The 19,762-nt window shown below is 42.5% G+C and overlaps 1 protein-coding gene across 2 annotated transcripts in view; it reads right to left on the reverse strand.

Moving 5' to 3' along the window:
• The window catches only part of LOC137416793 (deleted in lung and esophageal cancer protein 1), a 118,957-nt gene that overhangs the window by 45,357 nt on the left and 53,838 nt on the right, over nucleotides 1-19,762 (reverse strand). For both annotated transcript variants that reach the window (XM_068102421.2, XM_078783322.1), the window contains 3 exons: nucleotides 16,195-16,329; nucleotides 15,990-16,066; nucleotides 3,768-3,919 (listed from right to left, as the gene is read on the reverse strand). In XM_068102421.2, the coding sequence (XP_067958522.2) occupies nucleotides 3,768-3,919; nucleotides 15,990-16,066; nucleotides 16,195-16,329 (364 nt within the window). The remainder of the gene's footprint in view (nucleotides 1-3,767; nucleotides 3,920-15,989; nucleotides 16,067-16,194; nucleotides 16,330-19,762) is intronic.

A 19,762-nucleotide genomic window follows, 5' to 3' on the forward strand; every position in this document is an offset into this window, starting at 1 on the left:
CAGTCTCTCCAACGTACTCTGCTCCACCCGCTGCACGGAATTGTGCACACGACACCTGCCCGATCGCTTGTATCCACTCTATCATTGACCTTGCTCAGGGTCTGTCAGATGGTTCCTGATATGGCCTGATATGTGGGTCTGACGTTAACCCTTACTCCCAATGACCTCAAACTTGTGCTAACCTGTTGTGTCACACCAGGCATGTATCAGAGAGAGAGTGAGATAGGAAAGAGTGAGATGTGATGAATACAGCAGATTTGGAGGCACTGAGTTGTGACTTTCTGCCTTATATGTGGCAGATCCTATACTGATGCAGTTTGAGGTGATGGGAAGTATTGAGGAGGGGTGGGGGGGAGGGGGGCATACACCAGAAATGGACTTGGCAAGGCACCACCATGACTTTGGGGAAGGAGACTGCTTTATTGAGTGTTGCTCAGCTTCGATGCTTGCAAGATGATGTATTCTGGCTTGCCTCAGGCTTTTCAGACACTTGTTCTGAGCCTCACAGAGAGACCAGAAGTTACCCTCATTCAGGTTAGCTTTCCATATTGAGAAAGCAGGCTGCTCGACCACAACTACCTCCCCACAGGATTACTTCGGGCATTATCCCTTTGTCAGAGCAAAAGAAGCGAGCCATTGAAATGTCAGCCACACCTCATTTCCCACAAAAGTAAACATACTCTTATCAAGGTTTAGTCGATAAAAATCAGGTGTTTAACCAGTCCACTGGAGCGGACCAACAATAAGATTTGCAGAGAAAATTATTATGCAATAGCTTATGTACTGAGAAGAAGTAATTGTTTTGTCAAATTTTCATCTTCAGTTAATTGTCTTCACGATAAGGCAAGCAAAATAGTGAAAAATTAAAATGTAAATCAAAGGTAAAGTTTTTAGGATTACAAGTGTGAGCCTGCATATCCTAAACAAGTGACAAGTGCTCGGGGCCCAGGTGCTCCACCCCGACTGTTCTCAAGACACCAAACGCAACTAACCAACTCTGACCCCTACCAAGAACGTCCACCCCACCCCCATATTTTAATCCTCATGGAGCCTATGTCATCCTTGAAAAGTTTAGTTATGATAAATTAAAGTGGTTAAATAGATTACACTTCCCCTGTTTTAAATCTCCCCTTCCTTAAATCCAAAGATCTATTAAAGCTAAAAACATCTTTTTTTCATTATTAACCCCTCTCCCCCCCCCCCCCCATTCCCCCCACCCTACCAAGTTTGGTGGCGATCACTCAAACCATTACAGAGACCCGATCCTCTCCCCATTCCAAATTCCCCCTAAATTGAAAAATCTGTACAACTTAATTTTTTCAACATAAATCCCCCATGGTCCCCCGTTTTTGCAAGCCATGTTTGGCCCATAGAACTTACGTGAATAACTGGACCCTGATCTAGAGAATCCTGCCTTTCCCTCCTCCCCAATAAAATGACTAGCCCCTATTCCTCCCCATTGTCCACCATTATGTGCGCTAAATTTGGATGCGATCATTTCAGCCATCACAAAGATAGTGAAGGCTAGCCCCTCCCCTCTCCCAATCCGCCCCCCCCCCCCCCGCACTGCAAAATTGCCACCAACCCCACCCGCCATGACACTCTTCATTGGGCCTCCATTATGTCTGCAAAGCTTGGCTGTCCTACAATGTTTCGTTCTCAAGATGTACAAGATATAAGGGAACGGACAAAAAGACAAACATAAAGATGGAATGTGACAATAAGGGATGCCTTGCTGCGTTTGTGTTCAGCTTTGCCTGATGCAAACCAAGCCTCACCTGGACTTATTACTTTTCATTTTTTTCTCAACAGAACATTTCAGCAACAGTATAGTGTTAATTGAAACAGGTATGTTTCACTTAACTTCACTTAAAAAGATTATCTTTGATACTTTTGTACTGGATTTACAATCCATTGTGCTTGATATGAATTTTACCGGATTCTTGCCAATTCCTGCATTTCCTGCAGACTACTTGCAATTGTGTTGTTCCAACAACTTTATAGGACCTCTGAAGTTGAATGTCAAATTGTGTGTGGAACTCAATTTACATCTTTCATTTGTGTGCTTGTCTTAAAAGTATTCATCCGAAATGCAGTTTTATTGGAGATGAAGACTAATTTTAGCAGACATAGTGGGGCAACTTAGCATAACAATTGTGCATTTTGTGAGGAAAGCACCAAATTTGGTACACTAGTAGACTATCATATTATGAAAAGATCTGGATATTGTGCCATCTCAGATTCAGAGATTTGATTTTTGCAAGATTTCGATTCGATTGGGATCGAAGAGAACACCTTCTTCGTCTTCTGTACAGTGAAGTTGCCAGCCCTGAATTATCTGGCTACATCTGGGTGCTTCATTGGGAGTGCAACCATGTCCCTCAGGTGAACAGGGACCCACCTGGCATAGTGTGTGTGGTCTAAGGCATGGAACCATGGGACCAGTTCCGTCAGGGCATCAAGGTACATCGTGAATGAAGCCTGCCGCAGAGAACGCACGTAAACCAGTACCAACATCTCTAGTTCCAGCACAGTTGCCCAGTACTGAAAGTTGGGAATGTCTTCTCCTCTCTGGTGACACCGGTCTTCGAACTCAGGCAGGTCTTCTGCATCATCAGCATATGTCATACAGTGGCGTTCATACGCACGGTGTTGCAGGATGTGCAGTGCCGCTGCAGTGATTTGATGAGCTCTTCTTGTGCGGGTGACGTGGGCAGCTCGCAGGAAGGAGTCGGCCGTCCCTGGCGTTGCAATCTCAGCTTGCAAATCTGCAAAATCTGCAAATCTTGCAAAAATCAAATCTCTGAATCTGAGATGGCCCAATATCCAGATCTTTTCACAATATGATAGTCTACTAGTGTGCCAAATTTGGGGCTTTCCTCACAAAATGCACAATTGTTATGCTATATTTAGCTTTGCTGCCGGACTAACAGGCCATATCGAGGCCAAACAATATAAAACTATTTTTCAAAAATATAAACAAAGATTGTAAAGTATATCTGACTTAAACTAAAACTAAACAAAGATAACTAATTACATATGATAATTTCAGAGAAACTGCAAAGAGCCTTTCACCACAAAAGGCAATGGCAAATCCAAAATCCACACAAATCATGAAGTGTGAATACTGCAAGGAAACTTGGGCCATCGTGTTGTTCTCCATCCACCATATTTGGCAACCAATGACTATCCACTGTTGAAACTTTCTGACGGAGCCATACACTACTCACAATAAGTTAGGGATATTGTCAGGTGCTTCGGTGTGGTTGATTTTGTGTATTAATTATGTTGAAAAAGGTTGTTGGTCCTAATTCTATGGTTATTAATGAGTGTGAAAAAACACAGCATTCTTGATTTCAATACCCCAACCCTAACCCCTATAAAAAAAATAAACTCACTCCCACAATATCTCTAACTTATTGTGAGTCGTGTATTGCAGCTGTTCTTTTGAGGATCATGAAAGCCAAACAAGATGCTATTACCAACCATAGACGTGAGTGCAGGATGGTTCAAAAACAAGGTGCGCAATAAATTTTTATAAAACCTTGCAAGCCACCAGCAAATGCAAATTGACCTTGGTGTTGAAAGCAATGAATGGTGTTTGTTTTTCTGACAAAATACATGTCATATATTTGACAGATTGTCAAGATTTTTGTATAGTCCTGGTTTCATAATTCTGAACCCTTGTCATGAATACTGCTAAAATTAGAAAAATACAAGAAATGTTCTTCCAAATACAACACGTGGGTAGTTCTGCATCCCCTCACAGTGCAATGAAGCCAATCGTGGTACTGCCCCCACATATCTCCAACAGCTGTGACAACAAGCTCTCGTGATTCAAATGGCTTCAACTCGCCCTGGTCAGGGGAAACGAGAAAAGCCACCCCCCTGCCATCTACAAGGAGCTCTGCAAAAGGTCCTGCACAAAAGAAGGTTGGGAACACAGAAATAGTATTATATATATATTTGACATATATATATATATGTCAAAACTGGCATTTTATTTTTATAATTTTTTTTACAAAATAATTAAAAATGAAAGGCTGAAATGTTTTGAGTCAATAAGTATTCAACCTCTTTGCTATGACACTCCAAATTGAGCTTAGGTGCATCCAATTTCCTTTGATCATCCTTGAGATGTCTCTACAACTTGATAGGAGTTCACCTGTGGCCAGTTCAATTGATTGGAAATGATTTAGAAAGAAATACACCTTTCCATACAAGGTCACACAGTTGATAGTGCATGTCAGAGCAGAAACCCTACCATGAAGTCCAAGAAACTGTCCGTAGAACTCCGAGATAAAATTGGCATAGATCTGGGGAACGGTATCAAACAATTTCTCAAGTGTTGAAAGTTCCCAAGAGCACAGTGAGCTCCATCATTAGAAAATGGAAAGAATATGGAACTACCCAGAATATTCCTGGAGGTGGCCGTCCGACCAAACTGAGCAACCGGGCTAGAAGGACCTTGGTCAAGGAGGTGACCAAGAACCCAATGACTATTAGGGTTTCTTGGCTGAGATGGGAGAACCTGCCAGAAAAACAACATTGTCTGTGGCACTTCAAAAATCTAGGCTTTGTGGGAGAGTAGCCGGATGGAAGCCACTCCTGCGAAAAAGGCACATGACAGCACGCCTGGAGTCTGCAAAAAGGCACGTGACAGACTCAGAGCACAAAGCAAAATAATGATTTCGAGTCTCCTCGGGCAATGACATTGCCTTTCCATGGCTGGTACACACGGGTAAGTGTGTGGTATAGACGGGGTGAGAAGGGATGGGGGGTGGAGGAGGGGGGGGGGGTCGCCACTCCTCTATGTCTATCTGCTGGCCTTTGGGGAATTCACCCTCTTCCGCCCATGCTGTTCGAGTCGACTGGACTGTCATCCACCAGATGTGCAGAGCCATCTGCCATTTAAACCGCATGGATGCGGACTGTTACCCTGGTAAGAGGGGTTGGCAGGTACTACACCTTCCCCACAGGTGACCTGGGGTTATGCAAGGCAGGAGCATCCATCTCCCTGAGGTATCAGAAGACACCCGCACACCCAGTCGGCCATCTTTGGTCGAAGCAAAATATTTTGTGGTCTGATGAGATGAAAATTGAACCCTTTGGCCTGAATGCAAAGCACTATGTCTGGCGGAAACAGAGCACAGCTCATCACCCATCTAACACCATCCTACTGTAAAGCAGGGTGGTGGCAGCATCATGCTATGGGGATGCTTTTCAGTGGTAGGCACTGGGAGACTTGTAAGGATAGAGGGAACAATAAATGGAGCCAAATACAGGCAAATCGATGGAGTACTGCTCTCCCCTCTGGGCTGGTGCTCCTGCATCACAACCAGCTCGGCTTTAATCTGTAGAAACCAAAGCTTTTACAATCATTGGTATCTCCTGTGATAAAGCCGATTCTGAGGACCTTTCACTCTCTCACCACAGGCAGGTTGGCGGTCTTTCTGTCTTCTACTGACTTATCTCTGGCCCAGCTCCCCCTGCTCTGTGTGTGCTCTGTCCCATAAATATTCCTGCTGGACGCACACGACCTGTCAGCAACCCTCTTCTGGTGAAACTGCCAAAATCAAGACTCTCTGCTCACCTTCACTCTTTCTTCCTCTTTTTCTCCTGCCTCTGGAACAAACTCCCACACTCTCTTTAATCCCACTCCTCCCTCCCGGTCTTCAAAAAAGCTGTTCACCACCATCTCTTATCTTCCCCCATTCAAAACCTTCATCTTTTCTACCCCTGTTAATATGCCCCAAATACACCTTTTTCAAATTCTGTTTTCTTTCCTGAAAGTCTTAGTAGTGTTCATTTGTTTATACCATGTATCCGGCCCCAGCTCTCTCCCTTCCACAGATCTCCCGATGTCCCTGTTCTCTACTGGTGTTGTGCTTCTCTCCCTCTCCCCTCTTTTTTCCCGTTCCCTTTATTATATATTGTATGTGTTAGCTCTTACACGAGCCTCGACTTTGTAATACAAAAAAAAATCCTTGCGGAGTACCTTCTAAGTGCAAAATACTTTAGACTGTGGCGAAGATTTACATTCAAACAGGACAATGACCTCAAGCATACAGCCAAAGCAAATAAAAGAATGACGGATAATGGAGTGCAGAAGATTAAACTGGCAATGGCGGGACTTGCAGTACGTGTCACACACCATCCACACGTGTCCCTATTGGGTCTACTGCACTCATTGGCAGTTTGATACAGATGTGCAGGCAAGCTGGTGCAGAATGGCTCACGTAATTCTGTCAACTTTTACAGCTCTTTTACTTCTCCACCTGACGCATCATCTTTTACTCATTGACCCTTCTTCTTGGCTCTCTCACAGTGACTGCAGGTGTCCTTTTCTAAACTCACCTGCAGGGCAGAATCTCATAACGCACATGACATAAAACTCCTGTGCACAAGTGGAAGTAATCTCTCCAAGCTCACACTGGGTGAACCCGGCCCAAATAACTCGGTAGGGTTGGAGACTGGGGATTGAGTAGGGGTGAGAGATTGCAATCATAAAAAGGAGAGGAGGAGGAGGAAGACGGAGTAACACAGGTTTATGGGATGGGCTTTAATATTTAAATTGTTGACAGGCTTATACAGCACACACTTCTACCAACACCAAGGAAACACCTGGGATCCCGACCCTTTCCAGTGAACATAACGATTTTAATTTCCTCCACTTCACGCTCACATCCAAAAATTACCAACCCTTTAATTGAAACCCTATCACATTACCTTTAGTGGCAATGGAATCCATTTATGAAAAAAAGTCTTTACCCCCAGAGGTTATGTATTCACCCCTGCTGTCTGTGTTTGTTACTTGTAAAATCGAAGATTTTTCAAGAATATTGGTCGGTTGTGTTTGTTAATCTGTCTGTCTGCCTATTTGTCACTCGCCTACAGGTCACAATTCTAAACCGATCGTCATGAAACTCCACCAAGTTGTGGAGGTCGTCATAATTGAGAAGCCTATTGATTTTCACGTCATCTGGAAGTCAAATTTCTAAAATCGCCATTTTTCATCCCATTGACTTGAGAATTGAACAGCATTTGCATATTGAGTCACTAAATTAGGAAACAAACAATTTTTGAGGTCAAAACGTCAAAGGTCACCTCAAGGTCAAACTTCTAAAATCATCAATTTTCATCTGAAAAATCATCAATTTTCATCCGATTAACCTGAAAATTAAACAGCAATTACATAGTCATAGTCTATCACCGATTTGGGAAACCAACTATATAAGGGCAAAAGGTCAAATATCAATGCAAGGTCAAAAAATCAAAGGTCACCTCAAGGTCAAACTTCTAAAATCATCAATTTTCATCTGAAAAATCATCAATTTTCATCCGATTAACCTGAAAATTAAACAGCAATTACATAGTCTATCACCGATTTGGGAAACCAACTATATAAGGGCAAAAGGTCAAATGTCAATGCAAGGTCAAAAAATCAAAGGTCACCTCAAGGTCAAACTTCTAAAATCATCAATTTTCATCTGAAAAATCATCAATTTTCATCCGATTAACCTGAAAATTAAACAGCAATTACATAGTCATAGTCTATCACCGATTTGGGAAACCAACTATATAAGGGCAAAAGGTCAAATATCAATGCAAGGTCAAAAAATCAAAGGTCACCTCAAGGTCAAACTTCTAAAATCATCAATTTTCATCTGAAAAATCATCAATTTTCATCCGATAAACCTGAAAAATTAAACAGCAATTACATAGTCTATCACTGATTTGGGAAACCAACTATATAAGGGCAAATGTTCAAAAGATCAAAGGTCAACACTTGGTCAAAATTATAATATCAATTTTCATCTGAAAAATCATAAATTTTAATCCGATGAACCCGAGTTTTGATTTAGATCATCAATTTTAATCTTAATGAAATGGACAATTTGATGTAACCATGACAACGTTTTGGGGGGGGGGGGGTGGATTTTGCAAGTATCGTGTTCTGCATGACATCTTCTTGTTTGTCAGTCTGTGAGCAGGATTTCTCAAAAGGTTATGGGTAGATTCAGGCAAAACGTAATGGACAGGTTGAGTGTGTGACAAGCATGAATTCATTCGATTTTGGTGACGATCCAGACCTGGATACGATAATTTTAAAAGTGATTCGGCACAATTGAGAGATAGGGTCAAAAATGATATACATGAGGGCTTTGCCTATTCGTGGCAGTTCTGTTCTTGAAAATCCACATGAATGGCAAATCCGCGATGCGCAAACTTAAGAAACAAACTTAATAGGGAAAATAGGTTTAGGGACTTCAACTTTAAAAATTGTCACCCCTTTTTGCAAACTGGACCCTCAACGAACATGTTTGTGCATTTTTTGTGCTATATATTTTAATTAATAAAAGAATTGATTAAGAACATAAAATAAAGTATTATTTTCCTGTATTAAAAACATTTTAAAAGTTTATTTTCTTGAGTTATTAAGATCATTAAAATTACCTTTAATAATGATGATAAACTTGATTCACACAAGAAGAAAAGACATGAAATGTCATAGTCCCGCCGTGGTTTTAGTAATTTTTCTGTATGGCATTAAAGGCTGTCAGTCGGCCATCATTGGTCGGATGACAAAACAAAATCTTCTGCATATGTATGCTCATGTATTGTCTGTGTGCAAAGTTTGAAGAAGATCGGAAAATGCATGTCCGAGAAAAGATCGAGGACGTGTTCAATATCAGATTGTTTTACAACTAAAATGGCCGGCAGTCTACCAGTCGGCCATCTTTGATGAGATGGCAAAATAAAGAGAGGTGCACGCGTGTATGCCATTGTGTAGTGATTTTGCCAAGTTTGAACAAAATCGGACCATGCATGTCCAATAAATTGTTGGAGACACATTTATGCAACAAAATGGCCGCCAGTCGACCATCTTGGATCTGTTCTCAAAAACATAGGGGCAATACCCCTGGCACTTACCTGGTAGAATAAACCGTATACTACACTGACTAAAGGTATTTTAAACCTATTTGAATGGTTTCTATAAGACAGGGCAGCATGTAGAGTCATACTAACATAATCATAAGACTTTAAACAAACAAAGAAAAAAATACCTATTTTGGGGGACAACCCATACCCCCACCCCCCCAGATAGGTATACCTCCTCAGACCCCAATTTTTCTAATGCCTTGAACAAACATTGGTACATCACGGGTGATGAAGGTTGTGGTGAAATTTCATTGAAATTGTGTATGTAGTTTCAGAGAAAAGAGCAAACACCATCCCCTCAGTAAACCCCTCACGGCCCGATTTTTTTTAATGCTGTGAACAAACTTTGGTGCAACACGAGTGATTAGATTAAGGTTGTGGTCACGTTTCATCAGAAATGCGTGTGTATATTCTGAGAAAAAAGCAAATACCTATTTTTGGGGACAACCTCCCCATACACCCCACACCCCCTCAGGGCCCGATTTTTTAATGCCGTGAACAAACGTTGGTACATCATGGATGATGAAGTTTGTGGTAAAGTTTCATTGAAATCGTGTGTGTAGTTTCAGAGTAGAAAGCAAATATCTATTTTGGGGGGTCAAACCTGGACCTACTTTGATGCACAGAAGACCCCCTTAGACCTTGATTTTTTTGAATGCCATGAACAAACTTTAGTCACAACACAACAACTATCATTTGTGCCAAATCTGGTCGCAATCCCATCAGCGGCTCCGGAGAAGAAGTTTCAAGTGTTTACGGGACGGACTGACAGAGTGACGACGTGCCATCACATAAGCTCCCCTGAACTTCGTTCCAGGTGAGATAAAAAAAACTATATGGTATTCATAGAATACTTACCCTGCGCAGTCAACTTGGGGTGAGCCAATTCTTCTGTTTTTGAAGGGGTTTTTTTCTTTGATCCAATATGGCTGCCAGACCATGTGAACGATGACATCACAAATTTATATTTTCTAATATAATTGTTGTGTAGATCACGCTCAAGAAATTTCAAACTGATCAGACTAAGCGTTGTCCCTTTTGAATTATGATGTCATAATTAAAGCACCAATGACGTCATCGTTAACACTTATTCCCCGTGCAGAATTCTTTACAATGAGCCACGTTTCCATTTTTCCCATGGTGCGGTTTTGGAGATATATAGGTGAAATGTTTTTCGTTTTTTCCAAGATGGCGCCTGTACCATGTGACCTAGGATTGAATAATTAATCATTAAAATATTCTACAGTAGGAGGCGCTGCTATGGTGAAAATTGTGTCCATCAGACCAACAGTTGTAGAGAAAAAAAAATTCATACTGATCAGATGAAGCTTTATACTTGTTGAATTATGACGTCATAACGAAGGCACCGATGACATCATTACCATATCTTATACATATCCTATATATTATATAAACATTAACATAGGGAGTACTTGACAATGAGCCATGTTTCAAAAAAATTTCCCACGGAGCGGTTTCAGAGCTATAGAGGTGCAATGTTTTTCGATTTTTCCAAGATGGCGCTTGTACCACGTGACCTATGAAGTCATCATTTTCATATTAAAATTATACAGGTGGAAAGGCTCCTGTGGTAAAATTTCGTGCCAATCGGACCAACGGTTGCCGAGAAAATGAATTTAAAAAATGCAGACACACGTACGTACGCCATATGTACGCACACGAATGCCTAACCCTGTTTTCGCTTCGCGAGCGCAGGGTAATGACGTGCATATGTAAGCCATAATTCATTATCTGTTTGCCAAGTTTGAACAACATTGGCAATTGCATGTCCGAGAAATGGTTGAGGACCTGTTCAACAATGGGTTTTTTTACAACTAAAATGGCCGCCAGTCGGTTGTCGACACATAGACGGACTTATGAGACCAAATCTATAAGCCCCCGTTTTGGACTAAGTCCAACGGGGGCTAATAATGCGATCGCTATTTTGAAGATGGTGCCAATAAAGTTGAGTTGATGTTGATGATGATGTTGGGGGATTTGAGGAGGTTATTGTGTTAAGGCCCATGTGAATCAGATGAAAAAAGGTGGAAAATTGTTCACCAACCCACGATTATTCGAGCGCATTGATCACAATCGACAAACCTTGCCTCAAAAAATTCATCGTGATACAATGAATCCACGAAGGGGAAACGCGTGTAAGGCAAAGCCCTCCTGCATAGTACGGTGTTTCAAAAAGTTGTGGATGGGTTATGACAAAACTAAGTGGATAAGTTGGTCCGGTGAAAAGAACAACCCAAATAGATTTTGGTTAAGGTCCGGATGCAGATCTGGCCTTACAGTGGGATATAAAAGATAAACTGTTCAGCTTGGTGGAGGTATACGCTCTACAGAGTGCAGTTTTAGTTTTGACAAGCAATATCCATCATCAGACAGTGGGCAAAGCTTAGTAAAAAGCTCAAATTTTGTTAATTGAGCTATGCAATAGAAAATGCAACAAGAACAAAATAAACACCAACCGATTATTTATTTATTTTCATACATGTCACAGAGATGGTGACTATTTTTCAGTGTTTCAGGATTAACAACTCAGAGAATAGTTAATGTATCAAATAGTCTCCCTGGAAAGGCAGTGGCAGCAAAAAAAGAAGCTCAATTTAAATTGGAATTAGACAGGTAATGAGAATTAATGCATTGGAGATACATAGGGGATAGGGATTTTGGCAGTTCTTGGAGGTAGATTGCATGTGTATGGGTGATAGTAAAGTGTGTTGTATTCATGTTTGATATGTGCTTGGGCGCCACCTGCCGAGCAAAGCGCGTTTAGGAACCTCTTGGAATAAAGTACAGGGCATGTTTGTGCCTCCGGACTCGTCTCGTTAGTCGATTGTCGGTGAACACCACATATACATGTGTAATGATTGTGATGTTTGTGGGAAGGTCTCATCCCTGATGTCCATGAGAGAGTCCAACTTTCACCGCCCCCCCCCCCCCAACACACCCCCTCTTCTCCCACAAAAAAAACATTTACTTATCGTAATAAAAAAAACTTTTAGTTTAAATATTTGGATTGCACCAACCCAATAGAGACAGTCCATGGCACAAGACGGATTGGTTTTTATTGTTTGGTCTAAGATGGATAAAGACTGCAGGTAAGGATGGGGGGGGGGGGGGGTGACTGAAATAGTGGTGGAGGTGCACTGCCTGTTTGAAACCCCAGAGAGAAAAGTCGGATAGTATAGCCTCAGGAAGATGATTCCACATCAGAAGAACTTAGGAACAAAGAGTTTAGGTGTTCAGTCAGCCTGGACAATGGAAGAATACAAGGTTACTGGACAAATGTTGGAATTGTTGGGGAGGGTCAGCAGGAGAGGAGAGGAGAGGAGAGAGAGAGAGAGAGAGAGAGAGAGAGAGAGAGAGAGAGAGAGATATAGATAGATAAATAAGAGGAAAGGTGTGGATAAAAACAACAGAGAGGCCATTGACTTGCCTCCAATGTGAGAGCAGCAGATCTTGTGTTTCAGCCTCATCATGGGAGATTTCAAGAATGCTGAGAGCTTTAGATTCCACAGAATCCAGGAGAGACAGCTGTGATGATGGCGCCCCAGCCTATAGGGGAGAAAGTACTCCATGGAACTTTGGAGAAGGGCCTTATAAACTGAGAAGTCCTGATTTTTCAAGGAAAAACTTAGAATGACAGATCATGTCTAGTCTGCGGCTGAGACTATGGAAACCAGCTTTGAAAATGGGTGTGCCAGAGGTCATAGCCAATGGTGAGGCCTCGACGTTCAAGAGACTGCACCTCTTTCAGCAGCTGTCCATGGAAATCGATTTGAGTTTGCTTGACAATCTTTCTGGAGCGATATGGTGAAAATGTGAGATTTTCCAGAATTGAAGGACATGTTCAATTAAACAGGCCAGCATCTTATCATTTCGAGTGCAGCAGAGAGTGACACAGCTGCTTCTCCCTCCAAAGTCGGTACAAGTAGTGTACAGCACACACTCAGCACAGTGTGGAGTCAACTGTAAAAAGGAAGCGATGGTTTTCCAGAGCTTTGGAGAGGTCTTTATGTGGATACAGAACAAGATTGTGCTTGAGATACTGACAAGGGGTACTCCAGCCTCCACTGGGAGAGGAGAGGGTTCTATTTATTGCATGAGTGGAGTAATTCAGAAATCCAGGAATGAATGTGGCCTTGCATGCCACAGGCAAAAAGCTTAGCAAGTAAAGCAATATGCCAGACTATATTGAATGCCCAAAATATGTCCAGGGAAATGGACTTGATCTATTATATGCGATTTAGGGCCCTTGGCCAAACCTGAGCAGAGAGCAGTGGCATGCCCAGCATTGAGTAACTGAAATTAAATCAAAACTGATTTTCAGAGATCAGGCTGTTTGAATACAGGAAAGATTTGACATCAGTAACAATGATGGATTCCATTACTTTGTTTAGAATTGCAAGCAAGTTTATTGGGATCAGTTTTTACACCCTTCTTGTGATTGCAAGAGATGTTTGCCAACTTCCATGCAGATGAGAGGGAGGTGCCCAAAGCAGAAGGATCGGTTGAATACATTAGATAGAAGAGAAGTGAGGATGATGATGACTATTCCTTTTGCACCGTGACAATGCATAGGGCTCCCGAAGCAGTTTCCTTGGCCAGTGGGCACAATCCTGGACGGGTTGCCACTCCAACGCAGGATACCCGAATGGCTCATTCATCCCTGCAAGCTGGTACTCAATTTGCCGATCTCGGAAGGATGACAGACTGAGTCAACTCCCCTGGTATTAATTCAATGATCGAACGGGATTCAAACTCAGGATCCTAGGAGTTTAGGTGTTCCAAGTTTACTTTAGGATCCCAAGTCAGCAGCTTAACCGCTAAGTCAACACCAGGCTCAGAAGTGAAGTAAGAACAGGTAACTAATGTATCCCGATACCTCAATTGCACCTTCGGCTCTTTTGATGATACTTTCCAACTAATTTTACAGCCTATTATCGATACACACACAATGGTAATACTGATATTATCAATATATTGGCTGACCCATAAAGATGGCAGCAACGAGTGAATAACCCGGATGTAGTAACATCACTGAAAAACATCAATTGATCACCATGGAATGCAGCATCAATTAGTATCTTCTTCTCCCTGACCCTCTCACATGCCAAGCACTCTACAACAACAACAACAACAACAACATGCATTTTAAGGCCATATTCCCTGCTAGAGCGGGGGTTAGCCTTGCGGTCCCCAAGACAATCTTCTCCATTTTGCCCTATTTTCTGCATCTCTCCTTGTTAACCCCTTGCCCGCATTTCTTCTTCCACCATCTTTAGCCAAGTCTTTCTCGGTCTTCCCCGTCCTCTACTTCCTTCTACATTCATTTCCATCACTCTTCTCAACCAGTCACTTTCATCCTTCCCCAACACATGACCAAACCATCTCAACCTGTTCCTCTTCACAACATCAATCGCAGGCTCTATTCCCATCATTTTTCGCAATTCATCATTTGTCTTTCTCTCTCTCAACGATACTCTGCACATCCATCGAACCATTCGCATTTCCACCCTTTCCAACCTCCGTTGCTGCTCTACGTTCATTACCCATGTCTCGCTCCCATAAATCACAACACTTCTCACACATGCAGCATACACCCTTCCCTTCAGCTTCAACGACACTCCCCTCCACATCAGCACGCCACTCAGTTCCCGAAACTTCTTCCATGCACATCTCACTCGCGCAACCGTTGCCGAGTCTGATCCACCTTCTCCATTCAGCATGTCTCCGAGGTAGCAAAATGTTTTCACACCTTCCAGCTTCACTCTGTCTCCAAGATCCAACTCAACATTTCCTCCATCTGCAGCTCCCTCTGTGCACACCTTACATTTGAATGTAGCTGCCACACTGGTTAATGACCCTCTCAAACCACTACATTTTTGATGAACCCACTCAGCGCACATTGTACATTGAATGCAATTCACTCCGACACCCTTCCTGCACACAGCACAGGGCCACTTCCCAGTTCTTTCCACCTCACCACATGCTTTACCACTCACTTGCCATCACCTTCGTCTTTCTGATATTCACCTTCAGACCTTTTGTCTCCATACATTCCTTCCACTTGTTCATCTTTTCCTTCAGTCCATCCATACTTTCCGCAATCAACACCAGATCATCTGCATACAACAACTCCCACGGTAAACCCTCCTTTACGTTCTGAGCCAGCACCTCCATCACAGCTACAAATAGTAGTGGACTTAGTACCGACCCCTGATGCACTCCCACCTTCACCTCAAACTCACCACTGTTCCCGTCCTTCGTCCTTACAGCTGTGCGCGCTCTTTTGTACACTGCCATCACTCTTCATATCATCACATTGCCATCACATTGCCATTCATGCCAAGCACTCTCATGCTATATATCGATACAAGCATGATTCATGAGAAATTATGAAGACGATTTGTGTTTTACAGTGTTATAATTAAATTCAGATAAAGGCTTAAGCACATAAACAAATTAATTCCATGTTTTACCGCTGTTTTACCCAGTGTATATTACATCACCCTAGTATCTAACACGTTACAGGAGTTCTCTCGTGCCTGTTGTTTGTGTTCTTTATAACATTCTTAAAAACAATAAGTTTCCTGTTTGGAATGATTTTCAATTTTGTATGACTGCCCAGCAGGCAGACAGAGTAACAAAATTATCTAATTCCTCTCTGTGCATGTGTGATCCAGACGAATTCAGAGGCAAAGTACAGTTAAACGACAGACTTATCTTCCGATTCATGTTCAAAATATAAACATTCAATTGAAATGTTGTTCCTCGATCAGAAACTGATCAGACGGACAGAGGACGAACGGACATGAACCAATTGCTCAACCCCGCTTTTCCGTTTGTGTGCGCGGGGTAATAACCAATTGCATATAGACCATTCAATGACATTTGGGTATAATTCAGCAACTTGCAAGAAAAAAAGCCACATTAGGTAATGACTTCTAATAGTGACAATCATTGTTGTTGTTGTGACAGAATTTAACAAAATTCCCATCTTGGAAAATTTCACAAATATGAATTTAACTTACCTCCTTTTGTTCTTTTGAACTGTCTGGTTGTGGAATCACAGAAGCTTATTGTCTGCTTATGTGCCGTGTCATTGCGGCTGCAAAGGTAAATATTGTCACCATTGTATTTTTTTCGAAACAGCAACTTTGTTATGCTTATATTACAAAAAGTGAGTTTCAACAGTAAATGCAACATAAAAAGACTGAGGAAATTATTTTAGGCTACCTTGTGGTCTGATGGGCTGGAAAGTACTTGACCAGCATTTGGAACATTCTCGGGATTCCAGAAAGATTACTCAGGATAAGATGGTGTCTCGCTATGACATTCAATGGAACAACTCCAAAATCAAGCAAAGGATCACTGTGGGTCAGAGAAAGAAAAGAAAACAGAATGATATTTTTAAAAATAGCATTTTTGGTAGGGGGGTAAGAGCAGAAAGCAATAAATTCATCCTGCCAGATTTTAATGAAATACAGAAAACAACTAATCCCTTCTGCTTCGAGTGATCCTTGAAAATTATCTGTATTTCCAGAGCAATGTAAGGCTCAAGTCGAAGAGAAACTTCAGTCCAACTGGAGTCTCAATTAAGATGAACTTGGACTCAGACATAAAACATTTTAACCTTAATATCCTATGGCTTGAGGCTCTCTTGATTGAATATAGACCATATACACTCAGTATACACACATTAGGAACACCTACTCTTTCCATGAAATAGACTGATTAGGCAAATCCAGGTGAAAGCGATGATCCCTTTCTATGATCCAAGCTATGATTGCACCTGCTAAGTCCACTTAAATCACTGTAGATGAAGGTGAGGAGAAGGTTTAAGAAGGATTTTAAAGCCTTGAGACAATTGAATATGAAAGATTGAATGAATGAATGATCGTTTTAAGGCCATTTTCCCCGCCAGAGCAGGGGTTAGCCTTGCGGGCCCCATGACAATCATGGTTCCCTGTTTGAGGCAATGTTTTTATGGCCGGATGCCCTTCCTGGCGCCAACCATTAGTCGCCTCTTACGATGCGCAGGGATACGGTGTACCTATTTTAAACCGGGGTACACACCAGGACCATTCATCCCAGCAAGCTAGTACTCAATTTGCCGACCTCGGAAGGATGACAGGCTGAGTCAACCCCCCTGGTGTTAATTCAGCGATCGACCGGGATTCGAACCCAGGATCCTAGGATCCCAAGCCGGCACCCTAACCGCTAAGCCAACACCAGGCTTGAGACAATTGAGACACGGATTTTGTATGTGTGCCATTCAGAGGGTGAATGAGCAAGACAAAATATTAAAGTGCCTTTGAACGGGGTACGGTAGTAGGTGGCAGGCGCACCAGTTTGAGTGTGTCAAGAACTGCAACACTGCTGGGTTTTTCACGCTTAACAGTTTCCCATGTATATCAAGAATGGTCCACCACCCAAAGGACATCCAGCCAACGGCAGGCCAGTGGTCGAAAATGGCTCATTGATGAAAGAGGCCAAATGAGGCTGACATTAATTGAGCGGAGTAACAGACAGGCTACAGTTAGTCAACTGACTGTCCAGTACAACATTGGTGTCAAAAGACCCATAAAAGAATGCCATGCCACATGGTATGGAGAAAACCACATGAGTACATGCATCCATCATGCCGTGTGTTAACATTGCAGGCTGGTGGTGGTGTTATGATGGTGTGGGGTGTGTTCATGGCACACATTGATCCCCTTGATAAAAGTGGAGCAACGTTTGAATGCCACAGGATATCTGAACATCATTGCCAATCAGGTGCATCCCTTCATGGCAGCAGTGTATCCATCTGTGAATGGATTTGTTCAGCAGGATAATGCTTTATGCCACCAGGCTAGGATTGTACAGGAATGGTTTCACAAACATAACAGTGAATTCAGCTTACTGCAGTGGCCTGCACAGTCACCAGAACTCAATCCAATTGAGCATCTGTGGGATTCGATGAAACGAGCTATTCGGAGTAGAGACCCACGACCAGCCAACTTGACACAACTGTGGAAAGTATTGGAGTCAGCATGGGCCAACATCCCTGTGGAACGCTTTTGACACCTTGTAGAGTCCATGTCTAGGTGAATTGAGGCTGTTTTGAGGGCAAAATAGGGTGCAACTCAATATTAGGAAGGTGCTCCTAATGTTTTGTACACTGAGTGTACAAAGTTCATTAAAATGACCTAAAGGCATTAAACTCTTTTTTAGTTTTTACATTTAAATAGTAAGCACAGTAAACCCTAAAATTCCTCAAGGAGGCTTCACTCGCCTGCGGGCGGGCTGAGTTGAGACGTCAATTTGGTAGTGTTGACCAAGCCGTTCCAGGCAGCGGCGGGGGGCGGATGGAGAGCCTTCGCGACTAAAATCGTGAAGCGTGATTTCGCCAAATGCTACCTTCACACCGGCCATACGCGTGTTCCGTATGGGGTGTAATCCATCCGTTACGGTGGTCATCCAGACAATCTTATGGATTGAATGGTGACTGCTGCCAATGCTGACGTGACCATGAGGAGGCCAAATCAGGTGCATAAATGGAAGGCTGCACCTCGCACGATCGCAAGCCCCGTGGAGAAAAACATGGGCCAATGGAAGTCGGCACAGCATCCATGCTCTCACACCCATTCCAAAGCTCCCCAGGTACCACTCGGAAATCTCCGCCCATGCCGCAGCATGGGTGAGGCCGCAGGGCAGGGCAGGCAGGGCAGGGTGGGCAGGGCAGGCAGGGTGGGCAGGGCAGGCATGGCACGCGGCGGCAAGAGGGTGTGAAGTGAATATATAATGTAAATTAAACAAAAAAGTCAGGGAAAATACAACAAATAAAATTTGTATATAATGACGATCATGATTTCTATGCATGTGCAACCCCTTAATACTATGTCCCCCAGCTCCCTGAGCCCATCATGTTCACACAAACCTGTGCCAGACCTCCCCTCCCTCACCCTTCTATTTACTCTGTGTGTAGATAATAAATAGATGAGCCCCTAATCATTCATTAACTTTTAGACAAGCAATAGCAGGATGTACAGTCACGTGAAAAAGTAAGTACACCCCATGTAAAGTTTTGACTTTAACATATTTCAACATACAGCTATTTGATCTTCATTTCAACAATATTGATAGATAAAGGTGATATAATGGAACAAATATCATGAAACATTTACATTTTGTAGTCCATTGTATAATTTTAATAAACATAAATGCAAATTTCGCATGTGGAAAAAGTAAGTACACCCCTACATTTATCACTACTTCAAATACCTAAAATTAGAATCATGTGCACCAGCTCAGGTGCAAATGATTAGAACATCGTTAGAGAGGATCTTGGAGGAACCTGTCTTATTTAAACCTCAGGCATTTAGTTTGGTTTGCTCTTTGTTGTTGAAGTGTGCGGCGTCACCATGCCGAGATCAAAAGAGCCCTCTGAGGCCTTCAGAAAGAAGGTTATAGATGCCTATGAGTCTGGGAAGGGATTTAAAAAGATCTCCAAACAATTTGAAATCAATCATTCGACTGTCCAGAAGATCATCTACAAGTGGAGAAGATTCCAAACAACTGCCAACTTGTTCAGGCCAGGCCGCCCCAGCAATTTCAGCCTGAGAGCAGACCGCAAGATGCTGAAAGAAGTCTCTAGGAACCCCAGAATGTCATCACAGGACCTACAAGTAGCTCGTGCCACTGTTGATGTCAAAGTGCACAAGTCTACCATTAGAAAGAGGCTGCACAAATTTCATCTACATGGGAGGTGTGCCAGGATGAAAATTTTGCTATCCAGAAAGAACATCAGGGCAAGACTAAA

Source organism: Myxine glutinosa, chromosome 1 (genome assembly GCF_964187855.1).
Source record: "Myxine glutinosa chromosome 1, kmMyxGlut1.1, whole genome shotgun sequence".
Lineage (NCBI taxonomy): Eukaryota > Metazoa > Chordata > Myxini > Myxiniformes > Myxinidae > Myxine > Myxine glutinosa.